The 20,805-nt window shown below is 37.9% G+C and overlaps 1 protein-coding gene across 1 annotated transcript in view; it reads left to right on the top strand.

Annotated features, from left to right (window-relative positions):
* The window catches only part of LOC149772935 (uncharacterized), a 33,641-nt gene extending 16,934 nt beyond the window's left edge, over window positions 1-16,707 (top strand). The window contains exons 3-5 of the mRNA XM_089947086.1: window positions 1,644-1,756; window positions 8,596-10,312; window positions 13,004-16,707. Of these exons, the coding sequence (XP_089803212.1) occupies window positions 1,644-1,756; window positions 8,596-10,301 (1,819 nt within the window). The 3' untranslated portion in view covers window positions 10,302-10,312; window positions 13,004-16,707. The remainder of the gene's footprint in view (window positions 1-1,643; window positions 1,757-8,595; window positions 10,313-13,003) is intronic.
* Window positions 16,708-20,805: the final 4,098 nt, after the last annotated feature.

Genomic DNA, 20,805 nt, shown 5'->3' with positions numbered 1-20,805 from the left:
TTGTTCTTGCAGTTGAAATAAGTGAGTTATGAGAGCACTCTTGAATGGGATCACTGTGTCTTTGTGTCTAAGTTAAGTGGGCAATTCATTCCACGTTGCTGGGCCCTGGTATGCAAAAGGACACTGTCCATATGACTTTGTTTTCATAGTGGGAATAATGAGTATACGATTGTCAGAAGAGGAGCGTAAGTATCTTGTTGGTGTGTACACATGGGTGAGGTCGGATAGGTATGTTGGACTAGAGTCCGACAGTGAAATGTAGCACAGAGAACAAATTTTGTGTTTGATTCTGGATCGAATGGATAGCCAGTGTAGGGTACAGAGCAGCGGGGAGGTGTGCTCTGATCGTGGTACTCTAAGTATGATCCGAGCAGCTGTGTTTTGAAGTTTCTGGAGCAGATATTGAGATGAACCAGACAGAATTGAGTTACAATAGTCCAATCTTGAAAGTACTAATTATATTCACAGACTTAAGGTTTTGAAGTTCGACACACTTTATCCAGATTGTAAACTTGCACTGCGTTCAGACCATTTTCATTATTAATTGCCTGTAACACACTTTTGAGGTATAACAGGTTTTAGGTCAACACAGATTGTCAGTTAGTGACACTGGGAGAGTGAGAACATGTTCCCACACTTAGCCATATCAACCCACAAGCTATTTATGCATGGACTATATAAAGCTGCATTTGCCATTCTGATCTTTTCACTGGTTAGTTTGAGTGTATGTTACAAACACATTAGAAAACTTAAAAAGTTATTTTCATATGTTGTCATCTGCCAGTCAGGTATGGGTACCTACTGGATTTCCCAACTGACAATGTTTTGCATTGAATGCAACAGTCATAAACTTGAGCGTCAATAATTAACATTGTCACCCATGGGTGTAGTCGCTACAAGTTTTTGCATACTATATCAAGACAGATAAAAATGACAATTTTTTTTATAGCACCAGATTGGTATTTTGATATTCCATCCTTACTGCTTCGGTGGCCATGGGGTTAGAGTGTTTGCCTTGGATGTGTTAGGTTGCAGGTTTAAACCCCAGCCAAGTCTTGCCAAAGACTTATGAAAATGGTACTAACAGCTGCCTCACTAGGTTCTCAGCATTAAAGAGGTTAGTGTTAGGACTGGTCAGCCTGGTGTCAGGACCGAGTGGGACATGAAGCTACATGTCTGCAGCATGATGCCCAGTGCTAGACATCACTATAAACTGCTGCACTGTAGAAATGATGTCATCCTAAGACACTTGATGCCTGCAAGATAAATAGTTCATCTCATAAGGGCATTAGTGCAACACACAAGGGCAATAATTCATCACATAAGGGCATTATTGCAGCATACACAGGTAATAGTTTAACACATAAATGCATTAGTGCAGCACATAAGGGCAACAGTTCATCACACATGGGCAGTAGTCAAACGTAGTGGCATTAGTGCAGCACACTACAACAGTAATCTGTCACGTAAGGGAAATAGTTTGTTGCCAATACATCTGGTCAAATTTACACGAAAGAATTACATGGTATGAAATCTCAACATTCATTGGTTCATATGACAAGAGGCATGCTATTCAGTTTTATTCCACTTACCTTAACTTAACCTAATTTTAATCTTTCCTAATCAAATCTGTTTGCTTTCAGGAGTGAGTACTGTCGATTGGTGAAGCTAAAATACTGCATGGAATCAGATGCTGACTGGGCAAAGGACTTCCGACAGAGGCTGGCTATTAAACCATCAGAAGGAGGTTTCAGAAGTAATCACCCTTTCATCTTTGTTGACTTGCTGAATTTGTCTTCCCATGTTTACTGGCAGCACATCTGTCATGCATGTTAACTTTACAGCAGTAAAATTGCTAATCAAGACTTGCATAGGCATAATCCTATTGTGATAGCTTTCAACTGTCATCCATAGTATAATGTGGCTTGAAGTACATTGAAGTTTACAGACCACAGTTTTTCATAATAAACACCCTGCAAATACTTCTACATAATTACAAACGTCACCACACATTTCATTTATAAAAGCCTATTTCCTGCTTTTACAAAAGTTTTGAAGATTTTCATTAAATAAACTTTTTCCTTTAAAAGTACCAGCCCTGACTTTAAAGTTGTGCCTCCTGGATTGTATTTACAGTATACAAACCTAATAGAGTAACTTTTGTGAGGACTTGTATTAGGAGATTTGCAGTATACAAACTTAACTGGGTAACCATTGCAAGGACTTGTATTAGGAGATTTGCAGTATACAAACTTAACTGGGTAACCATTGCAAGGACTTGTATTAGGATATTTGCAGTATACAAACCTAACTGGGTAACCATTGTGAGGACTTATATTAGGAGATTTGCAGCATAATAACCTAACTGAATAACCATTGTGAGAACTTGTATTAGGAGATTTGCAGTTTACAAACCTAACTGAGTAACTGTTGTGAGGACTTGTAAAAGGAGGTTTGCAGTATACAAACCTTACTGGGTAACCATTGTGAGGACTTGTATTAGGAGATTTGCAGTATACAGACCTAACTGAATAACTATTGTGAGGACTTGTATGAGGAGATTTGCTGCAGACAAACTGCTCCAGTGGCCTAGTGGTTAGAGCGTCTGCCTCGGATGCAGGAGGTCGTGGGTTTGATCCCCAGCCAAGTCATACCAAAGACTTATAAAAATGGTACTAACAGCTGCCTTGCGTGGTACTCAGCATTAAGAGCTTAGTGTTAGGACTTTTCGGCCTAGTGTCAGGATAATGTGACTGGGTGGGACATCATGCTACATGTCTGTGGCATGATGCCCCAGTGCTAGACATCACTATAAACTGCCACACTGCAGACATTGTAGCGATATGACTGAAAAAGTGTTAAAACTACATTAAAAATCCAAACCACACACACACACACCACATGCATACAAACCTAGCTGGGTAACCATTGTGGGGACTTGTATGAAGTGATTTGCAGTATACAGACCAAATTAGGTTATGATTGTGGGACAAGTTTTGTTCACATCTCTATAACATTTGTGTTTTTGTCATATGACACTAGGAAAGTAGGGGATGTCTACAGCAGGCTAAATCAGTCAATATGAATTAGTGTAGATGCTGTTAAGCAGAAAGAGCTGAGATAAAATAATAAAAATCATAACTCTTAGCCCTCAGCCTTCATAAAATTTGATAACCAGGATTGTGGCAAAATTTATGGTATCAGGGTAGAGTCAATACAGTGGGTACACAGTCAAACGTGTCAGTTGTAGCCGCCCACACCCATGGGAATAGGCAAATTTGGCTTTTTGTGCACAGATGACCTCTGTACAATGATTCCATGGCAGCCATCTTAAAAATCTTGTTATTGCAACTCTGCTTGAAGACTTCTTATGATCTCCAGTTGGTCTTAAATGAAAATCATGCCACTTTGAAACCCAATATGGCCTCTACAACTGCCATCTTGAAAGTCTTGTTATTGCCACTCTGTCTAAATGGAAATTCAAAGCTTGAATATCTCCTCTCTTCTAAATGGGTGGCTGTTTCAGTATGGGTTTTTTAGTAAGAGATTTCTTATGATGCCATTTTTGGTCCAAAATGAAAAAAGTGCTAGTCATACATCCAATATGGTTGCTACAATGACAGTCTTAAAAATGTCATTGTTACTACTCCTGGCATGTGGTTTTTACCAAAAGACTTCACTTCTAATGATGTCTACTTTGTCCTAAATAAAAATGGTATTTAGTGGAAATCCACTATGTGTATCATTGCAGCTTATTTTGAATTCCTGGAAATTGTTTTTACTCATTAGAGCATTAGGACCCTTTAAGGGACTCTTGCTTAGAAATCAGAACATTTTGGTCTTGTGAATGTTACTATATTACTGATCTGCATTGGTTAACATGTGAGTTGCACTACAGTAAAACCTGTCTTGTTTGACCACCCATTTTGCCAACCAAATGTGGTCTCTCAGTTGGTGCAAGATTCCTGTTTTTCAAGGTCAAAATGCAGCAGGTTTAAGAAGACAGTATATTCACAATTGCTGTACACGCATTTTATAAGTTTTTCTTAGTTCTTATCAAAATATTGCAATCAAATTTTCTCCTTCAAATACGTTCCCCAATCACATTACATTAGGAATATTAGCCTGCTACCTCACAAATCCTGCTCTACTTAAAGATGAAAATCATCTTATCCTGTCTGTCAACTACAAAGGGAAGTAAATCTTGTCTAATACCTCCCCTTGACACCACCAGGTGTGACTAGGTTTTAGCTTTGCTGTTGTACAGGGCACGCATTGTACAGTTCTTCCTCCAACAATCAAGCCATTTTTGTGTTCCTATTGGCCCTTTTGGATTTATTGTACAGATTTAGCGATCTGCTACAGGTTGTATGCATTATTTTACAATTTCTGCTCATTCTGAATGATTTTGTCACCTTTCAGGACTTCTTATTTCAACATCCACTCGTGTCACCACTATATCATTGACCTTATACAAGGTCATTCTGAGTTAGCATGTTTTTGACTTTGTTCGCTTACTCCATACTTTATGGAGCCCTTATTATTGAAATTTTAATGTGCTGCTTTATATTTATGCTTTGTTTATTTGTATTTAATGATATTTTGATAGAATTTTGGTTTAGTCAATAAACTTAGAATTGTGGTTTAATTTATTAGTTAGTTTATAACAGGGCTATAGGTTTCTGGTGCAATACTTTCACTTATGTGTTAGTTATGACAGCGTTTTAGCAACTTAGTAATTTCTACTACTAGTTTCAACTTTAATTTTTTGTTTCTGTGTCATTTCATTAGAATGTAATTTAAATGCTATATATGCAGCTTCAGAGCATGGAAGTCTACCATGACTCTTGTTTTGTTTATATTAAGTATACACAGTTTTTGGTATGCAGTATCTGGAATACATGGTCAGTGGAAGTCTGGGCTACCATTTTACTGGTTAGTCACATCCTAATTACATAATCTTTGCTTTGTTTTCTCGTGCCATTTCAGAAGAAATACTTACTAAATGCATGAAATGCACGTTCAAAGCAATTGTAAATTAGGAATTGAAAGGAAGAAAAGATGAAATAAATCAAGGAAAACAACCTATTGTTCTTTGTTGGTGATACTGACTTATTGGGGAATTTTTCCCAATTTTAGGCAGCTCAGTGGGTGTAAGTCTGCCAGCAATGTCCAGGCATGGCCTTCAGGCCCATAAATCGGGGTGCATGGCTTTCATGCCAGATCCATTGGATCCAACTCTTATTAATGTTATACTGTTACCAGCTGTCCCTACACCGGCAGTCCAGCCATCTCAGCAGGGGGACCTTTTCTTTGAAATGGTCCAGCCAAATAGATCATACAGAGATCTTAGTGATTGATCCATCCATCTAGCTGTGCCGTTGGCATCGCAGCACTAATATACCAGAGATTTCAATCAGAAATCTCTCTGTTCAGCCAGGCCTTTGGAGTGGGCAGTACCATTGATTGCCAGATCGTCATATATGCCATCAGCAGCCAGACCGACCACACACCATTTACATTAGCCAGTAGTGATGGCTATGTTGGACTTTCAATTAATCACTGCCTACCCTGAAGGGAATGCTCGTGACATTGCTAAACATGACTGACCAGAGTCATCAGTGCCTGGCATGACTTATGCAGAGCTACAAGCTGACCCAGACAAGGATCTGGACAATCCAACAATAGCCACGTGAGGGACCTGACAGCCAGGATCACATGAGTTGTTGACCAAACAGCTCACCATACTATGGCCAATGCCTTGATGGCTGTGGCCAATTTAGGCCTAATCTGATGGGACTGTGTCACCTCCCTGTTCAGTTGACATCATCTACATCAATGGCAGCATACCTGGATGACATTCTACAGAAACACATGGTAAGTTCTATCCTACTCCAAGGCAGGAACAATCTACTTTCTCTTTTAGAGTATCTAGGCATTTTAGTGAACTGGGAAGAAGTCAGACCTCTGACCATCCCAGAACTTTGATCATTTGTATGCGGCTTCCTCGTGTTTGCATAACCAGAATTATTGAACTTGTGGAGTCCATTTCCAACAGGATTTGGATTCTAGTGAGAGAGAGTTCTTGGCACTCAGTGGTGTGGCAGCAGACCTGATTGTACTCAGCCTTCTTTTTATGCACCCCTTACAGCTGACATTTTTGCATAGTGGTACCCATTTTCAAGTCCCCTTGATAAATAATCATGATAACACATGAGATTTGATAATTCCTGCATCAGTGGAGCATTCCAGGTTGGTTGACTATGGAAATCCCACCGGAGAATCCCCAAGCAGAAATCACAGTATGAACCGATGCCAGTGCATAGGATTGGGGTGCCCACCTGATGCCGGATTTCACTACTGTCAGCAGCACATGGGCCTTTGCACATCAACAGCCTTGATATGAAGGCTGTCATCAAAGCCTTTCACTTAAGGGAAGATCTGCTCTCAGGAAAAACTGTTCTCCTTATGTCCAACAACTCGGTTGTGGTGTCCTATCTCTTCAAACGGGGGCACCAAATCACCTGACCTGTGTGTTCTGATTTTGCAGTTTATACATTGGTGCAACAATCTCAACATCAACATACAAATCAGACACATTCCAAGCAGAATCAATGTCTTGGCTGACACTCTATGCATGCTAGGTCAAGACTTTCACACGGAATGGTCTCTCCGTCAGTCAGTCCACCCCACCATGCAAGCATAATCATTAGCATCTCACCCAGCTAAAAACTAGCGACACCAGGTGGTGCTAAGGAGAGGTATTGGGCAAGAGTTACTGCCAAATTTGTCAATTTGAAATAGGCAGGATAAGACAATTGTCTTTTAATAGGGCTGGATTTGCAAGGTAGCAGGCTAATATTCCTAACATAATGTGATCGGTTAAGTGTTCTTGAAGAAAGATAATTTACTTAAAAATTTACTTTCTCAAAGTACGTTTGTTTAGCAATAAAGATATATATGTGAAACATTTAAAGTTGTCCATGAAGATCATGTGTACATGTATAGTAGCATATGAATTTCAAAACTAATAAGGTAATATTTATCTTGTCTATAAGTTAACTTTGTATAAATTTCAGACTTGCTTGAATTGTAACATAAAAGCTGGACAATTAATTTATTCATGAGGCTTTAGGTAAATATGGAATATTTACCAATGAATTGAATCAAAGACAGAATTAACCCATCCAGAAACAAAATAAATTTATTAAAGTCCAAACCAAGATGCTCAATTCGCAGATGATGTAAAGAGATTAACTTGATATAAAGACATTAATTCAATAATAAGCGGCTTAAGAGGCCTACAACACTGAAAATGTCTTGGATTTTAATAACATTAAAAAAATTCAACAAAAAAATCATTTACAGTCAAGTCTGGATTAAATAATCACTTACTGTGGACAAGGATGAAGACCTTCTCATCAGACATTCATGATTGACTCCAAAGACAAACAATATATTTGACTGATACAGTGAAGCCCTCTCAAAGGAGTGCTCATAGGTGGCATATCAGGGTTTTGTGGTTCTTCACAAAAATATAGGGGTCCCGAGTGGCTGAGCGGTCTAAAGCACTCACTGTTACGAATTACTGCTATCTCACCTCTGTCTGTGTAAGTTCGAGTCTCGGGCTTGGCCAGTGTGGATATGTGAGAAAGCTTGCCAGTAGTTTCTTGTGGGTCAGTGGTTCTTTCCAGGGTTTTCCCCGGTTCTTCCTCCACCAGTTATGCTGGCCACCATATATAACCTATCTTGTGCTGGAAAATGGCGTTAAACCTTACAACAACAACAACATAAAGATAAATGGGCAGTACAGACCTTTGGATAGACCATGTACACCTGTGATGGCGCCTTCTAAATAAGCAATGGTTAATCATAATAGGGATTTACAAGACTTTGGCACCACAGTGGCAGTTAGTGACATGTACTTTTGTTTGGTTTATGCTTTGTGGGCTGTATCATGCAATGGATACCGGCATCACATATAAATTCTAGAAACCAGTAGCCAGACTTGACTTTTTTATATACATATAGCAAAAACACATACTTATAAACAGTTGTGGCTTCAGAGGATTATATACGGGCCAGTGGTATTCATTTCTTTTGTGATGCGGTCATGCATAGCAGTTGTTGTTGTACAATAATCCGCACCTGGCAGATACTCCTTAGTGGTCATGGGAGATGGTAGACTGGTTTCAACAGCTTAAATATACTTCAGAAGTGGTCATTTGTTTTTGTGAAATGGTCATTCATAGTAATGTTGAAATGCAGCTTTTGCCAGAAAATCATGGATGCTGGTCATGTTTTGCATGTTGTCAGTGATGACAGTGCATTTATATAATAAAAGCGATCCAGGTATGACAATTGTGGGTCATAAATGACAGGTGGTCGCTCGTAGCATAGGCATCCCAATACAGGTTTTACTGTTTCTTCAGACAACTTTTGTCTGTGACATTGAATGTTTAAATGAGATTTGGCATTTTATTACTTTCATTCAAGCAGTCGTATTTTAGATATGTTTACGTATGCCGTATGATAAAATTTTGACATGATTTGACTGTAACCGCTTATGTTTGTTAAAATTTTGCCTTATTACAGGTTTGGGTGAAGCCAAGCTGCATGCTACGGAACTGTGGCGGACATACAGTGAGTTGTATGATGCTCAGAGAGCTCGTTTGTACAGTGCAAAAATATCAACAGCAAAATCTTTAGCCGTCAGGAGAGTCAAAAGTGCTCATGGAATCAGTAGACGACGGACCTTTAGCTATCCTCAACCTACTGCTACAGAAACTTACAGCATTTTATCAGTACCAGAGTCATCTTCAACCACAGGCTCTGAGTTGGGTCTAGTTTCTCTAGATAATAATGTACCTGTGGTAGATCCAGACCGTGGAGATATAACAGCAAATGATTTCCTGATGATCAAGATTGAAGAAGATGATGAAGACTTTAGTATTGCATCAGGGCATAACCACAGAGATCCATCGTTGTTAATTTTTCCAGAACTTGATTCATTGAATATGTCCATCAGTGATAAAGTAGCAATTATTCGTGACCGAAAAAGATGTGGCTATTTTCTGAATTGGACAGTAGAGCAGCTAGCAGTGATTGATCCAATAGTTCGACCTTATTGTTTGATTGACGATGAAACTTACAAAAAATATATTTTTAGTGAGGAGGGGCAACTATCTTCAGCAATTTCAACAATATTTGAGAGAACCGATGGCTGGGCAGTAGAACTGAGACTTAAAATATTTGCTTCACCTGAACAAGGGGGTTTTAAAAGTTTTCTTGATTTCAAAATGGCAGTAGCTAACCTGCTTCGAAAACATCTTAAGAAGCACAACGATGAAGAGACAGTAACCACAGGTAGTAGAGGTGAGAGTTCCCTTGAACCTGTAACCAGTCAAGAAGAAAAATCAAGAAACAAAAGTGATATAAGTAACATTCTGACAAACTATGCACTTAATTTTAATGAAAACAGAAACTCTGGTGGTGCAACTGATTCACAAAGAGCAAGGGAGGTTGAAAATTCTCAGGATAGACAAATTAGTCAACAAATGAACATAGATCCTTGTGGTTCTCTGGAAATTACTGCTGTTAGTCTTGATGATTCAGATAGTAACCACTCAGACTTAATACCTGACAGTTTTTCACAAAGAGCTAGTGAACAGAACCAGTCTGGTTTTACTGTAATGTCAGCAAGAGATCACTTTCATCAAGATGCTTGGAACAGAGAGGAAAATAGTGCAGTATCAGTACAGTTATGTCAAGGGAGACAACTTGGATCAGACATGAAACGATTCTCCAGTCTGGGACCTGTTCAGAGTCCCAGGCTATCTAAACACAGAAGGCCTTTGACTCATGATAGGCAAACCAGTGATTTTAATAGAATTAGCCCAAATGTAGGAACAGACAGCAAAAACTGTATCAGGGAAAGCAGATTGGGAAAAAAGCCAAGAACAGATATACCTAATCATCAGCATGAATCCGCAAGCAGTGGTGAAGTTTTGCCAGTAACAGCCAACATTCATACCAGTAATTCAAATAATTTTGACACATTCATTTCTCTTATATGGAAAATGAGGTCTGAATTGACTGCCAAATGTCAGGATACACCAGCTGTCAGCTGGCATGACAAGCTCCGTCCCCATTTGCCACTCATTCGGTCGCAGCTTGGAGAAACCTACACTTTGCCAACCACTATGTCAGAATGCATAACAGACCTGGTCCTTGTGACATTGCATCATAGACTAAAGAGTGAAAGCAAGGCTATGAACAACAAAGAAGACCTGGTAGCATAGATACATTTTGTGTAAGGAGGATATTTTTCTAACATGCTTCTGCATGATGAGATGTAGTAATCACTTTTCTGCCTGTGGTGGTGAGGGACATCTTATTGTCAACAAAGTTAAAGTTTTGCATTAACAGTTTTAAAAAGTTAAGTATCATGGGTATTATTTGCTGTACCAGTGAACATTTTTTGATAATATAACTAAAGGCTATAGAACATGATGTGTAATGAGTTCCTGTAACGCTATTCTCCTTTGCCAAATCATCATGGTGGACAATGTTTTAAGTTTTGCATTGATATTATTGAAAATCACCTTAATCTTCTAAATTTGATGCTGAATTCAGTTGAGACTATGGGACAGTATGTTTTAACCACTGGTATGTTAGGATTTCCCCTTGAACCTCTTTAAACAGAAAATTTGTTGTATGACTGTAAAAATTGTAGAAAGTCACATATTTTTTATATCTGTTGGTTTATTCAACTGAAACATTGGGATAATCTTACTGTTGAGTGGGGGGGGCATGCACCATTATGTGACAAGTTTTTATCTTGCCTACTCATGCATCATGGTAGGTAATGTTGTGTAAGTCAGATACAGAGGATATACTTACAAGCATATGGGTGCAAGTGAGACAAAAGATTCCAGGGAACACTCATTGTAGTCACATCACCAAAGTCATAGGCTGATAAGTTGCAAAATTAACAAAAATAGATCTAGCTTACATTTATTCATTTTGGATCTTCATATGAGCAGTTGTTTCTCTCGTTAAACCAAATTTCTGGGAAAATTAGTGATTTTATATAGCCTTAAAGTTTTCCATCTTTAATTTTAATAAGGGGCCTGTGTGAATTTGTTTCTTGGTTTGGCCAGCATGGGTATGTAAGAAAGCTTGCCAGTAGCTTTCTTTGGGTCGCAGTTCTTTCTTTGGTTCTTCCTCCACCAAATATACTGGCAGCTATGTATAACCATTAATGTCCTGAAAAATGGTGTGAAACCCCACAAAACAAAAAAATTAGTTTCAATAAACTTTAATTCAGTAAACAGAAACCCCTCTTTAGAAACCAAACAAAACTTCTGGTCCCAAATGCCACTTTTACACTAAAATGAATCTAGAACTTAATCAGAGCATGAGTGGAAAGGATTTTGAAGAGTCTAAAGCCACAATGAATAAAATAAGTCCAACATAAAAACACATACAAGTGTTATAAAATCCTAACCATGTAAGATGTGTTTTAAAAACTGATTTGTTTCAAATGTTTTGTAAACCCATATAAACACATGTTTTTATATGAAAGGGCACCTGTTCACATCACATTCTTATGTGAAAACTGAACTGCCATGAAATAAAAAGCCCTCAAAACCAACAGAATTAGATTTGATCCTGAGGGAACTTGGTCTTGAAAGGTTTCACTCCATTTAAGGCAGAACAGAGGGGTCACAGTATCTGTCAGCTCATTTATTGGTCTGTCATGTTGCATGGGACTTGTGTTAATTTTCAAAAGTACATTGCAGATCTGTTGGTGAGATTCTTTTCAGTGTTGTTGAACTTTGTGTTTACTTGAGAGATTCATCAAGGGGTAATAAATATCTCTTAGGATCCTTAGGACAAGTTGGATAATGAGCAAGATCTGTGAATATTAACGAGATAATCTTGCATCAGATTGGCTGATCTTTACAACCCTAGAGGCCCAATTTCTGATCAAACAAAGAATATAGTGTACGTGGATATATATATCTTTGTGGATATTGATAAGATCCCAGATGACCTATGTCTGCGTGGGTTCAAGTCTAGGATTCGGCCAATGTGGGTACGTGAGAAAGCTTGCCAGTAGCTTCTTGTGGGTCGGTGGTTCTTCCCAGGTTCTTCCTTCACCCTTAATACTGGCTGCCATGCATAGTCTATCATGTGCTGAAAAATGGTGTTAAACCCCACAACAACAACAACAAGATCCCAGATGAGTTTGATAATGTGTGAGATCCATGCATATTATTGAGATAATCTTGCATCTGATTGGCTGACCTAGTTACCATTTTGGAGGCCAGATTTCTGATCCAGTTTTGATTTTATCAAAATATACTATGTGTGGATATATATATCTTTGTGGATATTGATAAGATCTCAGATGAGTTTGATAATGTGTGAGATCCACTCATATTAATGGGATAAACTTTCATCAGATTGGCAAGGCTTATTACCACTTTGAAGGCTGTATTTCTTATCCAGATTAGATCATAATTGGAATATATGCTTATATCATTAAGATCTTGGATGAGTTCATTAATGATTTGGATCCACTTTAATGAGATGACCTTACATCCAATTTGCTGAGCTTGTAACCCACACTGGATGCCATTTTTTAAATCCAGAGACTTCATATTAATTTTGCATTTTTTTAGAAAGAATTTTTAGCAGGATATAGAAATACAAGTAAAATCAACATGATATAAAAAGTTTGGGAGATAGTTTACAATACAATGTGTTGTTACACTACTATACCTGCAATTGCATATCCTAGAATAGATGTGATGCAAACAGAGGAGACTTAATATTTTTTTAGCTTTGATTTTCCTTATCGCTTGTTTTGTTTCAGCAACATAATGTAGATGAACTCCGGGTACATATATATTTGATTTTGTGGATTTTGAGCTTTAAGTGGAATTTAAATTTTGTACTTAAACATATTCAACCCTTTTAATTTACCTTTATACAGTAACAGTACAGCTCTCCCTCTCAGTAATGGTTTTCATTGGAGTCATATAAGTGGTGTATCCTGAGCCACTTACACCTAACACAGAAGGATCTTCCAGCAAGATTGTATGATAATGAGGGATATTCCAGCAAGATTGTCATAATGAGGGATGTTCCAACAAGATTGTTTCATAATGAGGGATGTTCCAAGAAGACTGCCATAATGAGGGATGTTCCAAGATGGCTGTGTGATAATGAGGGATGTTCCAACAAGGCTGTGTCATAATGAGGGATGTTTCAACAAGGCTGTATCACAGTGAGGCATGTTTAAACAAGGTGTGCCATAATGAGGGATGTTTCAGCAAGGTTGTGTCGTAATGAGGGATGTTTCAGCAAGGTTGTGTCGTAATGAGGGGTGTTCTAAGAAGACTGTCATAATGAGGGATATTCCAAGAAGGCTGTGTGATAATGAGGAATGTTCCAACAATATTGTGTCATAATGAGGGGTGTTCCAAGAAGACTGTGATGATTAGGGATGTTCCAAGAACACTTTCATAATGAGGGTTGTTCCAAGACTGTCATAATGAGGGATGTTTCAAGAAGACTGTCATAATGAGGGATGTTTCAACAAGGCTGTGTCACAATGAGGGATCTTTCAATAATCTGTGTCACATTGAGGGATGTTTCAACAAGGCTGTGTCATAATGAGGGATGTTTCAACAAGGCTTTGTCATAATGAGTGATGTTCCAACAAGATTGTATCATAATGAGTAATGTTTCAACAAGGCTGTGTCCAATTGAGGGGTGTTTCAAGAAGGCTTACTCACAGTGAGTGATGTTCCAACAAGGCTGTGTCATAATGAGGGATGTTCCAACAAGATTGTATGATAATGAGTAATGTTTCAACAAGGCTGTGTCACATTGAGGGATGTTTCAAGAAGGCTGTGTAACAGTGAGGGATGTTCCAATAAGGCTGTGTCATAATGTGGGATGTTCCATCAAGATTGTATCATAATGAGTAATGTTTCAACAAGGCTGTATCACATTGAGGGTAGTTTCAAGAAGGCTGTGTAAAAGTGAGGGATGTTTTAAAAAGGCTATGTCACAATTAGGCATGTTTCAACAAGGCTGTGTCATAATGAGGGATGTTCCAACAAGGTTGTCATAGTGAAACATGTTTCAAGAATGAGGGATGTTTCAAGAAGTCTATATCTGAATGAGGGATGTTCCAAGAAGGCTGTCAAAATGAGGGATATTCCAAGAAGGTTGTGTCACAAGAGGGATGTTTCAACAAGGCTGTCATAATAAATGATGTTCCATCAAGACAGTCATAATGTTGTACAAAATACAAGGGAAGTATAAAAGTGATGTGTGCCCTGAAAAATATAAGTGAGGTCATCTTGTACTGAGAGATGTTCTCACAAGGCTGTGTCATAATGATATACAATACTGAAAACTTTGAGTATATTGTGATGTTGGTTCTTCAGTTCCAGGAACAAGGATCAGGTGAAACAAAATCAGTAATAATTGAATAAATGGTAAATGTTTAGCATTACTTTTTGGCCAGGTTGCAAATCAAATTCACTTGTGCATTTATGGATTCATGCCATTTATCACCAAGTCTGTTTTCCATCAATCTATCCATATGTCTGTCTGGCACTATTACTATGGTTAGGGTTTGCATTTAGGTAATTTCCTCAGATACTACAGCTTGCAGAGTCACATGACATGGTACATAAATGTTTTATGAGGAGTGTTACAGCCATCAGTGAAAATAAGGTCAGTGTGACCTGGTTTTATGTGGTTTAGGTATCAGCTGTTTTTGTTAAGCTCAGTTTCTCAGGGCCACAATTTTCTCATATGCAGTTGTTTTTAGAGTTGTAGGTCTCTTTGTAAATGTTTCATGAAGAGTATTACACCCTTCATTTAAAACTTGATCAAAGTGACCTATATTTCACAATCTAGTGAACTGCATTAACCTTTGCATTTAGCTTTCTCAGACACTATTGCCTGCAGAACCATGCAACTTCATATGTTAATGCATCATGAAGAGGGTTATGCCTTCAGACAGAACTAAGTCACAGTAACCTACATTTCATGCTTCTTTGAGTTCAGTTTCTTGGACACTACTGAATGCAGAACAGTGTAACGTGGTGCATTTTTTATAATAGGTTTTAAACGTGTGATTAGACATCTCATAGGGTCAAAATATGCAGCATATTCATCACTAGGGCCCATAAGGCACACACAGATCCTATTATAAGTCATTAGTAATTGGTCACATTTGCATCTGTTCTAATGACAATCAGTAATTAAAATCATAGCACATTACATAATTTCTGATACATGTACTTTGCATGTGTCATTTTATGAGGTAAAGTAGCTATATAAAACAGATTTAATTGGAGTGGAATATCACTGATCGTAATTGGTTTAATCCAAAAACGAGGCAATGAAATGTACCACAGAAATTACCAGACATTTGCACAAGTATCTTTAGGGTCACCTTCAAATAAAGCAACTTTATTTCTTGATTAGGATGAACAGAATATAGAGGTTTTGACATGGAGACTCTTGAGAAACCTACAAGGAAATAAATAAGGAACAAATATATATATTTACTATTTGCAAAGCTGTGATAAAAATCCTGCTGTTAAATATTCTCTGAAATGATTATATATTGTTTTGATTACCACTATTTGGAATAGACTTTTATTTGATGATGGTCAAATGGGCATTTTGTTAAAACATTATACAATAAATGTGCAGCATTAGAATCTTTAATTTCTAACGACGACACGAGCATAATGATGCAGTTCATACAAAAACATTTGTACAGCAGAGATTTATTGACATTTTAAAGCAGTATACATATGTGAATGAATAGTTTTTTTTACTTCACTTCAACCCTCCTTCACCTTCATACTGTCACACTTCTTAATTTTTCACTTGTTCATTTTTGTTTCTGTCCGGAGTACTGTAAGACTTTTTAAGCAAGATTAAACTATGCAATCCAGGCATACTGTTGCTGGTGGGTTTAGCTCAATGGTCTTTGACCAAAAGAGCTTATGAGATGGTCTGTTGTCCATTGTCGTTCATCTGTTACTCATCCTAACTTACTTAGAGGATTGCCATGAAACTTTACAGGCACATTCATCCCATAGTTTAGTTGGTCCTACATGAAAATCTTGCTGCTTGGACATTCAATATGGCCACCATAGTGGCCATCTTGAAAATGTGGTTATTGCTGCTCCTGCAGCATGGATGAACATGTCAACATAGAGTTTTCACTAAAAGATTTCTTATGAGGTCTGGTTGATCCTAAATAAAAATGGCATCAAGCTGACATCTGGTACCACAGCAGCTAATTTGAAAATCTTGTTAATGCTGAAGATTATTAGAGATGGTTTTAACACTTGACAGTTAAAAGAAAGAAATAGGTTAGACACCAGGACATTATGCACTCATGTACAAATTCAGTGTTTAATAATGTCATTATTTTTCATCTGAATCGTATGAAATTTTCATAATATATTTCTAATAAAGTGGTACAATTTTCCTATGAAAATGTTTGGAAAAGGCTACAAAGTAAACAGCTCCGGCAAATTGTCATTAGAATGCACTTATGTACATATACTTAGGCAATATAAATTGCTAGTGGTGTGACCAAATTAATGAGATTAATATAATGTTAATTTGGGAAAATAAAACTACCAAGCTTTTGAATTATGATTTCCTTTGTTGTTTGTCATTCAATTTCAAAGATGACCTTGGCATCACTGACTGATCAATATTCCAGTGCCTTATATGCCAATGATTTTCTATTATCATAAATAATTGAAATATTCTTCTTTGGAATATTTTGTTTTTATACCTTTCATTTTAATGTTTTAACTATTGCAAGTCAGTGTTCTTACTTGGTGAGTGATAGGTCTTTCCAGTCAACAGAACTACCAGTTTTTTTCAAGGTTACTGAGTAATATTGATAATTGTGTGAACTAAAGGACACTTAGAAATGATTCAAAGTATGCAAAAACAGCATTTCCCATTCAAAGCAGTATTCCCAGCTGATAAAAAATTGATGGTTGATCAGCATTTAAAATGGTTCTGAGCGAAGTAAATGGATGGAATAATAATAATAATAATAAGTTTTTAATGACCACAGGTAGCTAAAATCTACAATCCCTTGAAGTTTTCTGATTAATAAACAAACGATCTTTGTACATACATTTTGATCAAAATTATGAATTTTGGGAAGATGTTCCAATTCAGGCTTAAACAGTCAATAAGTTACAAATGGAGCTGCATACATCATTCTTGAAGCATACTTAGATACTTCTGCTGAAAATGCCATGTTGTTGCTATCATCTTTTCTTGATGGTCTATATTAGGATGGTGTTGGCTATAGAAATTCATCTCCAGATACATTACTGTGGCCTAGTGATTAGAGTATCTGCCTCGGATGCGGGAGGTCGTGTGTTCGATCCCCGGCCGAGTCATACCAAAGACTTACAAAAATGGTACTAACAGCTGCCTCGCTTGGTACTCAGCATTAAGAGGTTGGTGTTAGGACTGGTAGGCATCAGGATAATGTGACTGGGTGGGACATCATGCTACATGTCTGCGGCATGATGACCCAGTGCTAGACATCACTATAAATTGCCACACTGCAGACATCATAGTGATATGACTGAAAAATTGTTAAAGCTACGTTAAAAATAGTCCAAGTCCAGATAAAGGACTCCTGATCTCATCAGAATAGTCCAAAGGCTGAAAATTTTACTGCAAAAAGCAGGGCCTGTCCAATAATTTACATACAACTGATCAGTATTCCCGTAATAGATTCATTACAAAGTATTGGGAATGTTTGTATATGCAGGCTAAGAAAATATAATTCCCTGTACAGTTTAATATGCCTACTTCCCTCTTGGAGCAGTGAAATGGTAACCCTACTCTGTAATCTTTCTGAATTATTTTGAAAGTGACCCATGTGCAGATAAATGGTCATGACATGATTTAAACCATACTAAGAGTGATTGGTGTTTGGAGGATAAGGGGGTTTTGTATTTTAATCCCTGTGGTTAAACATTAACCTCCACTCAGCCACCAATTCTTCCTGTGTAATCCAGATCCCTGTGACTAAACACATACATTCCCTTGCCCTACATTCCTTCAATAATTCCACATCTTATGGCCCAAATCCCTGTGCTCATGAGTACTATTTGGATTGACCTTTATTCTACAAATTCAGGACCCTCTAATGCAGTATAATCATAGGTTGCATTATCCCTTAGGACATGACCCTCTCAAGTATTATAAGCACAGCCAGTATACTCACTGAGTTAGGACATGGACCCCCTCAAGTGTTATTAGCATGAACAGTATAATCACTTAATTGAGACATGGACCCTCTCAAGCATTATAATCATGAGCAGTATAATCACTTACTTGATAAACGGACCCTCTCAAGTATTATTAGCACAGGTAGTACAACCAGTGAGTTAGAACACCCACTCTCTCAAGTATTATTAGCATGGGCGTGTCCATGCTAATTAGTGTTAGGACTGGTAGGCCTGGTGTCAGGATAATGTGACTGGGTGGGACATCATGTCTGTGGCATGATGTCCCAGGAAGGAATTAGGAAGGACACTGACCTTCTGAAGTATTATAGTCACGAGCAGTATAACCACTTACTTGATACACAGACCCTGGCAAGTATCATTAGCACGGGTAGTACAACTCGTGAGTTAGAACACCCACCCTCTCAAGTATTATTACCATTGGCATTATAATCAGTTAGGACATGGACCCTCTCAAGTATTACTAGCATGGGCATTATAATCACTGAATTGGGACACAGGCCCTCTCAAGTATTATTAGCATGGGCATTATAATCACTGAATTGGGGCATAGATCCTCTCGGGTATTATTAGCATGGGCATTATAATCAATGAGTTAGGACACAGACCCTCTTAAGTATTATTAGCATGGGCATTATAATCACTGACTAAGGACACAGACCCTCTCATGTATTATTAGCATGGGCATTATAATCACTGAGCTAGGACAAGGACCCTTTCAAGTATTATTAGCATGGGCATTATAATCACTGAGTTAGGACACAGACCTTCTCAAATATTATTAGCATGGGCATTATATTCACTGAGCTAGGACAAGGACCGTCTCAAATATTATTATCATGGGCATTATAATCACTGAATTTGGACACAGACCCTCTCAAGTATTACTAGCTTGGGCATTATAATCACTGAGTTAGGACACAGACCCTCTCGAGTATTATTAGCATGGGTATTATGATAACTAAATTGGGGCACAAACCCTCTCAAGTATTATTAGCATGGGCATTATAATCACTGAGCTAGGACAACGACCCTCTCAAGTATTATTAGCATAGGCATTATAATCAGTTAAGACACAGAATCTCTCAAGTATCATTAGCATGGGGATTATAATCACTGAGTTATGACACAGACCCTCTCAAGTATTATTAGCATGTGCATTATAATCACTGAATTGGGACACAGACCCTCTCAAGTATTACTAGCTTCGGCATTATAATCACTGTGTTATGACACAGACCCTCTCAAGTATTATTAGCATGGGCATTATAATCACTGAACTGGGACACAGACACTCTCAAGTATTATTAGCACGGGCATCATAATCACTGAATTGGGACACGGGCCCTCTCAAGTATTCTTAGCATGGGCATTCTAATCACTCAATTGGTACATAGACCCTTTCAGGTATTATTAGCATGGGCATTATAATCACTGACTTAGAACACACACCATCTTAAGTATTATTTGCATGGCCATTATAATCACTGAGCTAGGACGAGGACACTCAAGTATTATTAGCATGGGCATTATAATCACTGAATTGGGACACAGACACTCTCAAGCATTTTTAGCATGGGCATTATAATCACTTAATTAGGACACAGTTCCTCTCAAGTATTATTAGCATGTGCATTATGATCACTGAGTTAAGATACAAACGCTCTCAAACATTACTAGCATGGGCATTATAATCAGGTAGGACATGGACCCTCTCAAGTATTATTAGCATCGGCAGTATAATCACTGAATTGGGACACAGGTCCTGTCAAGTATTATTAGCATGGGCATTATAATCACTGAATTGGGACATAGAGCCTCTCGGGTATTATTGGCATGCCCATTTTAACGAATGAGTTAGAACACACACCCTCTTAAGTATTACTAGAATGGGCATTATAATCACTGAGCTAGGACAAGGACACTCAAGTATTATTAGAATGGGCATTAGAATCACTGAGTTAGGACACAGACCCTCTCAAGAATTATTAGCATGGGGATTATAATCACTCGGCTAAGACAAGGACCCTTTCAAGTATTATTAGCATGGGCATTATGATCACTGAGCGAGGACAGCGACCCTTTCAAGTATTATTAGCATTGGCATTATAATCACTGAGTTTGGACACAGAACCTCTCAAGTATTATTAGCATGGGCATTATAATCATTGAGTTAGAACACAGACTCTCTCGAGTATTATTAGCATGGGCATTATACTCACTGAGCTAGGACAAGGACACTCTCAAATATTATTAGCATGGGCATTATAATCAGTAAGACCCAGACCCTCTCAAGTATTATTACATCTGCATTATAATCATTGAGTTAGGACAAAGACCCTCTCAAGTATTATAAGCATGGACATTCTAATCACTGAATTCGGAAACAGACCCTCTCAAGCATTACTAGCTTGGGCATTATAATCACTGAGTTATGACACAGACCGCCCGAAGTATTATTAGC

This window comes from Sinohyriopsis cumingii, unplaced genomic scaffold (genome assembly GCF_028554795.1).
Source record: "Sinohyriopsis cumingii isolate HCF-2022 unplaced genomic scaffold, ASM2855479v2 utg000958l, whole genome shotgun sequence".
Lineage (NCBI taxonomy): Eukaryota > Metazoa > Mollusca > Bivalvia > Unionida > Unionidae > Sinohyriopsis > Sinohyriopsis cumingii.
This window is presented reverse-complemented; position numbering and strand designations above follow the sequence as displayed.